At 56.6% G+C, this 10,103-nt stretch overlaps 1 protein-coding gene across 1 annotated transcript in view; it reads left to right on the plus strand.

The window, feature by feature from the left end:
- The window catches only part of COPA (coatomer protein complex subunit alpha), an 18,866-nt gene that overhangs the window by 5,290 nt on the left and 3,473 nt on the right, over positions 1–10,103 (plus strand). Inside the window, 20 exon segments of the mRNA XM_017838634.1 lie at positions 336–471; positions 570–652; positions 738–888; positions 1,267–1,333; positions 1,425–1,500; positions 3,254–3,336; positions 4,313–4,452; positions 5,303–5,388; positions 5,637–5,775; positions 5,905–6,067; positions 6,867–7,013; positions 7,266–7,455; positions 7,564–7,659; positions 8,057–8,145; positions 8,305–8,428; positions 8,671–8,760; positions 8,838–8,947; positions 9,108–9,185; positions 9,425–9,493; positions 9,697–9,936. Coding sequence (XP_017694123.1) covers positions 336–471; positions 570–652; positions 738–888; positions 1,267–1,333; positions 1,425–1,500; positions 3,254–3,336; positions 4,313–4,452; positions 5,303–5,388; positions 5,637–5,775; positions 5,905–6,067; positions 6,867–7,013; positions 7,266–7,455; positions 7,564–7,659; positions 8,057–8,145; positions 8,305–8,428; positions 8,671–8,760; positions 8,838–8,947; positions 9,108–9,185; positions 9,425–9,493; positions 9,697–9,936 — 2,357 coding nt within the window.

Below are 10,103 nucleotides of genomic sequence, written 5' to 3' on the forward strand. Positions count from 1 at the left end.
GTGGGGATGGGGCACAGGGGGGACTCCAGGGGCTGGGGGGGCTTTTCCAAGCTCAGGGATTCTGGGATTCTGAGCAGAAGCTTGTAGGAGTAAAACAACTTGACTCTCTGAAGTGTTCTGAACATGCAGTGATGGAGTAAGGAAGGGAGATGATTCCAGAGCCAGGAGCCTCCACAGGGAACGTTTGTGCTCTCGTCAGCTCAGTCCCCCCAGATGACACAACCCTCAGCGCTCCTGTGGGTTATCAGTGTCTGGGCTGAGCTGTGCTGGTGGCTGGAGACAGCTCAGGAAGGTCTGGGAGTGATTTTCCTCCTCCTTTCCCCCCCTCTGGTCAGAGTCCAAGGCCTGGGAGGTGGACACGTGCCGGGGCCACTACAACAACGTGTCGTGCGCCGTGTTCCACCCGCGGCAGGAGCTGATCCTCAGCAACTCCGAGGACAAGAGCATCCGGGTCTGGGACATGTCCAAGCGGTCAGTGCCCCTCGGCCACCGGCAGTGGAAGCTTTTTTGATCCCCAGGAAGGAAAGTTTTATCCTTTTATCCTCAATCCCTTTCTTCCTTCCGTGCAGGACGGGCGTCCAGACCTTCCGGCGCGACCACGATCGCTTCTGGGTGTTGGCTGCTCATCCCAACCTCAACCTCTTTGCTGCAGGTGAAAAACCTCTCCTCCTCAGGGCAGAGGAAGTCCAGGTGGGATTTTTCTTTCCTTCCCACGAATTCCCACGTGTTTCTCCCAGGCCACGACGGGGGCATGATCGTGTTCAAGCTGGAGCGGGAGCGCCCCGCCTACGCCGTGCACGGGAACATGCTCTACTACGTCAAGGACCGCTTCCTCCGCCAGCTGGACTTCAACAGCTCCAAGGACGTGGCTGTCATGCAGCTCAGAAGGTGAGAGGTGGCTCAGCCTCTTCCAGGAGGTGTCCCAGTATCCTCAGTCCCGTGTTTGTTGCCCCTCAGGTCGTGGTGTTGTGTTCAGGTACCTCTGAAGGACTTAGCCTGAAAAAAAAAGTGGGTTTAGGTCGGTTTTTACCTCTGCTTAGATCAAATCTTTTCAGTTAACTAGTTATGAGTTTCCAAGGGAAGAGGCAGCTCTTTAGTTCATGAAATGCTGATGTTCTTGGGGGGTTTCCAGAGGAGTTTGAGGCAATTATTTTGATGAGCTCTTCTGGTCTTTGCTCCATTCGGAAGACAAAGGCCATTTATCACAAGATGTCTTTGTTCCACTCAGAGTTTCCCTTTTTTTTTTTCCTCCTGGCTCTCCCTCAGTGGTTCCAAGTTCCCTGTGTTCAACATGTCCTACAACCCGGCCGAGAACGCCGTCCTGCTGTGCACTGTGAGTCCCTCCTGCTGCCCAAACCCGCCTCGGGAATGCTCGTTCCCTGAAATCCTCCCCCAAAATGAGCTTTTCCCCCCCCTCTCTGCAGAGAGCCAGCAACTTGGAGAACAGCACTTACGACCTCTACACCATTCCCAAGGATGCTGACTCCCAAAATCCGGATGGTGGGTGTTCCTTGGGGGGTTATCCCTGTCCCCTCCTGCTCTCTCCAGCTCTGTGTGTGTGTCTTACACAGAAAAACCCCCTCATTTCCCTCCTCCTCTCTGTTTTTCCCAGTGTCCCTGCAGCACATGTCGTTTGGCAGCTCCCTGCCCACTCCATCACCCCCAGCCTGACTTGAAAAATTCATGTTCATCCCGAACTTTTACTGCTCCAAATCTATATTTTATAATTCGGTGATTAGGAACTTTCCGTTTTCCCCCCTTTCCACGCAGCAGGAGGTTTCCTGGCTTGTCAACCAGAGATGGATTTCCACCAGATTTGGTTGGTTCTGAGAGGTTTTATCCTCTGAAAAGTGGCTGTAAAAGTGACAGTGCCAGGAGTCATTTTTCCTCTCGGCAAATTCCGCATCAGTTTTGGGCAATTTACAAGTCAGAACATGATTTAGGGAAAAAAAAAACCAAACCCAAATCATTCTTTCTCATAACTGGTGTGAATTCCATTTGGGAGCTGAGACTCCAGCTGGTCCCTCCTGCCTCTGTCGTCAGGGCAGTAAAGATTTGGGAATGAGGGGGAGTGATGGATGAGTGGGGCTGGAAAGCAGCTCACTTGGGCAGAGATTTATTGGCTCCTGAGGGGCTGCTGAAGGGAATATTCCTCTGCTGGGCACAGTCAGAGGTGGATTCGGAAAGGGAAGGAGAAAAGGGGCATTTTGGGAAGTTTTTACAGCTGAAATGCTGCTGAATGTATTTCAGATATTTCGTTGGAGGTGTTCAAAGCCTGACTTGTCTGGGGACACCCAGCTGGTGTCACTCGAAACGAGGAGCTGGGATATTCACCTTGCAGAGGAGAAAATGTCTCAGCCTCGTGAAAATGCGAAATTTAAGAGCATTTTCCCGAAATTTGAGTGGTTGATGAATATCTACAGTCAGGGGTAAATCCCCCAAAGCCCCTGTGCCCTGGGCTGGTCCCCCCCTCTGCCCCCTCAGCTGAGACCCCCCAGCAGAGCTGGGGAACAGCCCCGGGAACACCTGGAGCTGCTGGAGCCACTCCAGAGGGGCTGAGCAGAGGGATGGAGCAGCTCTGCCGGGAGGAAAGGCTGGGAAAACTGGGGTTGTTCAGCTTTGGGGTGACCTGACTGTGGCCTTGCAGGACCTGAAGGGGCTCCAAGGAATGTGGGGAGAGACTTTGGACAAGGGCCTGGAGTGGCAGGACAAGGGGGTGGGTTCAGAGCGACAGAGAGGGGATTTGGGTTGGTTACATGGAAGAAATTCCTCCTTGTGAGGGTGGGGCACAGGTTGCCCAGAGAAGCTGTGGCTGCCCCATCCCTGGGAGTGTCCAAGGCCAGGTTGGAGCGACCTGGGATGAAGGTGGCACAGGAGGGGCAGTGCCAGGGGGGGTCACACGAACTCTGCTCTCGCCGCTCCTTTGGCCAACGAGGGGCAGCTCGTTGGTGTGACCGACCTGCTGTCCCCCAGCACGGCCCCCTCCCCTGCCAGCCCCTGTTCCTTGGCCGGGCACGAGGCTGGCACTGCCCACACCACGATCCAGGAGGACACGGGGCAGGGAACAACTCCTGGGAACAGCCTCGGGGTGGAACAGGAGTTGGTCGGAAGCGGCTCCAGCGGCCGGGATGGGCCGGGAAGAGCCCGTGGGCTGATGTGCTGCTGGGAGGGAGAGCCTGCCAGAGGTCTCACTCCCTGCCAGAGGTCTCACTCCCTGCCAGAGGTTTATTCCCTGCCTGTTTGCCATCCCCAGCTCCCGAAGGGAAGCGCTCCTCGGGGCTCACGGCTGTCTGGGTGGCTCGGAACCGCTTCGCCGTCCTCGACCGGATGCACTCGGTGAGGGCTCAGCTCCTGACCAGGAGGGTGGTGCTTGGGAACGCTGCTGGTGGAAAACTGGGAGGTGTTGGGTTACCAGGGTTAGTGGAGATCTCTGGTCAGTGGAGAAATGGGATGAGTGGGAATGCTGTTGAACTCCTGGGCAGTAAAGCTGAGCTCAGAGGCCGCTGCAGCAGGTGAGTTCAGGAGTGAAACCCAACCAAAGCAGGGCTGGGAAGCCACCCAGGGCGCTCCAGCAGCTGGAAGGGAATGGGAGAACAGCAAAAATTGCACTGGGGAGGGACACCTTGAGTGCTGTGTCCAGGTCTGGGCCCCTCATGAGAAGAGAGACACGGAGGGGCTGGAGAGTGTCCAGAGAAGAGAAGGGAGCTGGGGAAGGGTCTGGAGAAGTCCTGAGGGAGCTGGGGGGGCTCAGCCTGGAGGAAAGGAGGCTCAGGGGGGACCTTCTGGCTCTGGAATTCCCTGACAGGAGGGGGGAGCCAGGGGAGAATCGGGCCCTGCTCCCAGGGAACAAGGGACAGGAGGAGAGGGAATGGCCTCAAGCTGTGCCAGGGGAGGGTCAGGTTGGCCATGAGGAGGAATTTCCTCCTGGAAAGGGTGTTCAGGCCTTGGCAGGGGCTGCCCAGGGAGGTGGGGGAGTCCCCAGCCCTGGAGGTGCCCAAGGAAGGACAGGCCGTGGCACTGAGTGCTCTGGGCTGGGGCCAAGGTGGGGATGGGGCACAGGGGGGACTCCATGGGCTGGGAGGGCTTTTGCAACCTCAGGGATTCTGTGAAAAATGCAGGTTAGATTTTTAATAAAGCTCTTTATTTGCACTGGAGTGCAGCAGGAGAAAGGAGGGGGAAAGACAGTCATGGGAACACGACCCTGGTAGAATTTATAGGAAGGGGAAGAAACATCCCGTGCTCTCCCCAGAAATCCCGAATTCCACTGTGAAATCTCCCGGGTTGTTAAAATTTCCCTCTCATGCCCTGGCAGATCCTCATCAAAAACCTGAAGAACGAGATCACAAAGAAGGTGCAGGTGCCCAACTGTGATGAGATTTTCTACGCTGGCACCGGGAACCTTCTGCTGCGCGACACCGACTCCATCACCCTCTTCGACGTGCAGCAGAAACGGTGAGACCCTGCCTGCTGGGGGAACCTTCCAGACCCTCATCCTGCAGTTGGAAGCTTTAATATCCTAATCCTGCAGTTTTGAAGCCCTCAGGGGACAAAGTGGTGGCTATTAATGCCCTCAGAATTCAGCCTCAGCTGCGTCGGGCTGATCCAAACCACGGCCAACAACTGTTTAGGAAGAGCAGAGCAAACACAGCCAAGGAGTAATTTATGCCACAGGCGTCGTGCCACGGATCACAGGGAGATGTTTGGAAAGCCTGGGACTGCAGAATGGGGTGTTGGGAAAGGGGAGAGGCAGCAAAAAGCCCAAACTCAATCAAGCTCAGCTCGTTTGGATTCGTGTCCTCAGGTTTTGTGTCTCGGCGCTCGTTTGGGCCCTGGCCACAAAGAACAGGCAGAGAGTTGGTGCTTTTGGCCGTCTTTGGAGGCTTCAGAAGGTTCTGGGTTATCTGCAGATAAATTATGGATTGATTGTATCCCAGAATTTGCCTCCTTTCCCTGTTTTTATGCCTCGCCTTTCCATTGCTGGGAAAGCGATGAGGGAATCCAACGATGCAAAGGCTGCTTGGAAATCCCTAATTCCCCTCCTGTCCCTAAAGCCTCTCAGAAACCTGGGGTTGGAAGTCAGTTGTCCCTCCAACATATTTGTTGTTGCTCAGATACGGAGAAAGGTTTGTTTTGCTGCAGAAACCCCCAGTTCTGCCTCGGGATTTTGTAGCTCCGGGATGGGAAAAAGCAGCTTTGGAGCATCTGAAGTTGTGTCCAGGCTCTTGGGCACTGGGGGTTCTTGGTCCTGGAGCTTGCTGGGGTGGGGGTGTTCACCTCCTGATGGCAGTGCTGTCCCCCCCAGGACTCTGGCCTCGGTGAAGATCTCCAAGGTGAAGTACGTGATCTGGTCGGCCGACATGTCCCACGTGGCCCTGCTGGCCAAGCACGGTGAGTGATCCGTGTTTCACCCGCATCCTTTGGCACTCTGACCCCTTCCTTGGTTGGCATCAGCCCAGGAGAAGCTGTGAAGGTGCAGCTGAAGGCACTGGCAGTGCAGGCCCTGCCATTTTATCTCTTCACAAAACTGGACGATCTTCGAGGTCCTTCCAGCCCAAACCGTTCCACGACCCTACAATTCAGCTGTTTAACAGCAGAGGGTTCCCTTGGCCTGACTTTCCTTTTCCTTCCCTCTCCAGCCATCATGATCTGCAACAGGAAGCTGGAGTCTCTCTGTAACATCCACGAGAACATCCGTGTCAAGAGCGGGGCCTGGGACGAGAGCGGGGTCTTCATCTACACCACGAGCAACCACATCAAATACGCCGTGACCACGGGGTGAGTCTGGGGCCACGGGCCCTGTGCCGTCCCCCAGCACGGGCTGGAACAACACACAGTGCTGGGTCTCCTCGGAGGTGGAGAACGGGGTCCTGCAGAGGGGGTGACGGGGGTGCTGTGTTGGCCCAGGGACCACGGGATCATCCGCACCCTGGACCTGCCCATCTACGTGACGCGGGTGAAGGGGAACAACGTGTACTGCCTGGACAGGGAGTGCCGGCCCCGCGTCCTCACCATCGACCCCACCGAGTTCAAGTTCAAGCTGGCTCTGATCAACAGGAAGTACGATGAGGTGAGGGGGCGCAGGGTCACGGGATCACGGGATGGTTGGGTTGGAAGGGATCGGAAAGGTCGTCCCATTCCACCCCTGCCACGGGCAGGGACACCTCCCACTAATCCAGGCTGCTCCAGCCTGGCCTTGGACACTCCCAGGGATGGAGCAGCCAAAGCTTCTCTGGGCAACCTGTGCCAGGGCCTCCCCACCCTCCCAGGGGACAATTTCTTCCCAATATCCAACCTAAATTTCCCCTCTGTCATTCCCCCTTTGTCTGTCACTCCGATTCCTGATGGAAGCATCGATGAAATGTCCTGCTTGGAAGCTGGAACTCGCAAACCAAGGTGTAAAATATAAAGGTGGAGGGAGGGGGGGAAAGGAATGGGAATTTTAAAGGTGTTGATATGAGGAGTTTCTGGGGATGGAGCATCTGTGAGTGGAGAAGGGTCACCCCAAAACCAAGATCAGCACGGGATGGACTCTCAGGCAAAAGGCAGCAAAGGGAATGGTGTGAGGGAAGGACAGAGGGATGTTCTTCCCAGAACTCCTGCTGGGAACAGACCACAGGGCAAATCTTTCCAGTAAATCCTTCCCTGGGAGGGTGGGGAGGCCCTGGCACAGGTTGCCCAGGGAAGCTGTGGCTGCCCCTGGATCCCTGGAAGTGTCCAAGGCCAGGTTGGAGCAACCTGGGCTGGTGGAAGTGTCCCTGGGTTGGATATTGGGACGACCTTTCTTCCCAATATCCATCCCCCCTGTCCTGTCACTCCCCCAAACCCGAGGACAAAGGGAAGGTGCTCACGGGGCCGTTCCCGGGCAGGTGCTGCACATGGTGAGGAATGCCAAGCTGGTGGGCCAGTCCATCATTGCCTACCTGCAGAAGAAGGGCTACCCAGAGGTGGCCCTGCACTTTGTCAAGGACGAGAAGACCCGTTTCAGCCTGGCCCTGGAGTGTGGCAACATCGAGGTGAGCGGGCTGTTGGTGGTGCTGAGGGAGAGGCACAACCTCACTGCCAAACCTCTCTGCGTGCAGGGGGCAGGAGGAGCGTGGGGGAGAAGGAGCTGGGGGTGGTAGGGCTGGGGATGAGGTGCAGGAAGAAGAAGTTGAGGGTTGAGGTGCCGGGCTGTGATTCAGGCGGTGATCCTTGTGATCAACAGAAGCCTGCAGGGAAAACTCCGGCCTGCCAGGCCTTGGTGACCGTGTCAGCTCTCCTCTTAGATTGCTCTGGAAGCAGCCAAAGCTCTGGATGACAAGAACTGCTGGGAGAAGCTGGGAGAGGTGGCCTTGCTGCAGGGGAACCACCAGATCGTGGAGATGTGCTACCAGCGCACCAAGAACTTCGACAGGCTCTCCTTCCTCTACCTCATCACAGGCAACCTGGAGAAGCTGAGGAAGATGATGAAGATTGGTGAGTGCCAGGGTGGTGGCAAAGGAGGTGCCAGGAGCACTCCCAGAGGGATTCATGGTGCAGGGCCAAGAGCAGCAAAGTTACTGTGGCTTTTTGCTCTTGGTGTAGCCGAGATCCGTAAGGACATGAGTGGGCACTACCAGAACGCCTTGTACCTGGGGGACGTGGCAGAGAGAGTGAGGATCCTGAAGAACTGTGGGCAAAGTGAGTAATTCCGGACTCAAATCTGTCCCTGTGAGCTGGGGAGAAGCTTTTGGGATGAACAATAAATTCTGGAGGTGGCTCAGAACGATCCCTCACCCTGAGGAGCTGAATCGGGTGAGCAGTAAAGCTGGAGCAGCATCTCTGAGACCTGAATCAGCTGCAGACCTTATTCCAGTGATCACTCCTAAATCCAGGGACACCTTAGGGGTGTGATCCACCCCTGGATGTCCTGCTGATCCCCCCGTGTGTCCGTGTGTGCTGCTGTGGGACGTCTCTGGGTGACAGAGAACACGTTGCTCACGTTGTTTCCAGGGTGGTGATCAAAGGACTCAGAGGTTGGACTGGATGATCTTAGAGGCCTTTTCCAACCTAAAGGATTCCCTGTGTCTAATTCCAGAGTCCCTGGCCTATCTCACAGCTGCCACTCACGGTCTGGATGAGGAAGCTGAAAGCCTGAAGGAAACCTTTGATCCTGAGAAGGAGACGGTTCGTGGGCTGATCAATGCTCCTCGAGAGCTCTGGAGCTGGGCAGGAGGGTGACAGTGGGGTCTGGGGCAGAGGGACAGGCTGGGAGGGGGGAACCATCTCCACATGAGGTCACAGGAGGGGATTTTCCTGAGGTGGCTTTACCTGTTTCCCTCTCAGATCCCGGACATCGATCCCAACGCGAAGCTGCTGCAGCCTCCTGCTCCTGTCATGCCTTTGGACACCAACTGGCCACTGCTGACTGTCTCCAAGGGCTTCTTCGAGGGGACAATTGCTAGCAAAGGTATGGCTTTGTCCTTGGAAAACTTGGAAAGCTCAGGGGGGACCTTCAGCTCCTCCCTGACAGGGGGGACCGGAGGATCTTGGAGGTCTTTTCCCACCCAGGTGATTCTGGGATTGTGTGAAATCTTTGACCTTTCAGCCCAAGCTGGGACTGGGCCATTAAAGGGGGGGTGCTGCCCTCATGGAATTCTTTATTTAACACCTGAGGGATGAGCTGATGGAGGCTCCTGCCCCTTTTTTTAGGCAAAGGAGGTGCTTTGGCTGCCGACATCGACATCGACGCCGTGGGCACCGAGGGCTGGGGAGAAGATGCAGAGCTGCAGCTGGATGAAGGTGGGTGCATCCAAGAGCTTTCCTTGGAAAAGCCTCTGTGCCTGTGTCGGGGCTCTGACCTGTCCCCCTCCTTCCAGATGGTTTTGTGGATGCTGGAGAGGGCTTTGGAGAGGAAGGTCTGGGGAAAGGGCAGGAAGAAGGAGGTGGATGGGAAGTGGAAGAAGATTTGGATCTTCCCCCTGAACTGGTAGGAGGCTCCTTGGTGGTTCCTTGGGAAGGCACTGGCAGCTGGTGAGGGAGGTGGGGGAAGTGTCTTCTGGGCTCCTTCAGGCTTGGTCCCCACAGCTCTGATTCCATCTGGGTGCTGGGAAGGTCCCCACTAATCCCTGCTCTGTGCATTCCCCCAGGACGTTCCCGCTGGTCCAGCAGGAGCAGCAGAGGATGGATTCTTTGTGCCTCCCACCAAGGGCACCAGCCCAGCTCAGGTAGTGCCAAAGCAGCTCTTGGATTGCCTTTCCCAGAAATTCTCTGTGTTGGTGATTTTTTCTCGGGGGGGTTCAATCCTTGTGAGCACAACGTGGGGATTTTGTTATAGGGACTCTGAGGGGTGGTGAGGGCAGGGCCCAGTGTTTGAGGGGTGGTGAGGGCAGGGCCCAGTGTTTGAGGGGTGGTGAGGGCAGGGCATGGAATTGCTCTTCCATGTGTTTCCCTTCCCTTCTTGCAGGTGTGGTGCAACAATTCCCAGCTGCCTGTTGACCACATCCTGGCAGGCTCCTTTGAGACAGCAATGAGGGTAAGTGTCCCCGTGGGCTTTCTAGGGATAAACTGTTCCCTTTCCCCTCGAGTTTTTGCCCCTGATCCACCTGAAGCTTCGTTTTGTGCCCTTTTGGGCATCGTTTTGTGCCTCGTTCCGTGCGGGTGTGACACGAGCCGTGGGGAAGCCCCGCTGGTGCCTGTGCCAGCTTTCCCTCAGCACATCCATTGTGTCCCTTCCAGCTGCTCCATGACCAGGTGGGAGTGACCAACTTTGGGCCCTACAAGCAGCTGTTCCTGCAGACCTTTGCCCGGGGCCGGACGACCTACCAGGCGCTGCCCAGCCTGCCGGCCATGTATGGGTTCCCACATCGCAACTGGTGAGCACTGGGCAGCCCCTCCGGGCCCCCTCCCCTGTGCCAGGGACCTCCCAGCTCCTGGGCAGGGGGAGCCACAGCTTGGTTTTTCCAGCCTAACCTGGAAGCCACTGTAGAAAAACCATGGAGTTGGTGAGGTTGGAAAAGATCTCTGAGAGTCCCCCCTGTGCCCCATCCCCACCTTGGCCCCAGCCCAGAGCACTCAGTGCCACAGCCAGGCCTTCCCTGGGCACCTCCAGGGCTGGGGACTCCCCCACCTCCTGGGCAGCCCCT

The sequence above is a fragment of the Lepidothrix coronata genome, unplaced genomic scaffold (genome assembly GCF_001604755.1).
Source record: "Lepidothrix coronata isolate B3197 unplaced genomic scaffold, Lepidothrix_coronata-1.0 Scaffold350, whole genome shotgun sequence".
Taxonomy (NCBI): Eukaryota; Metazoa; Chordata; class Aves; order Passeriformes; family Pipridae; genus Lepidothrix; species Lepidothrix coronata.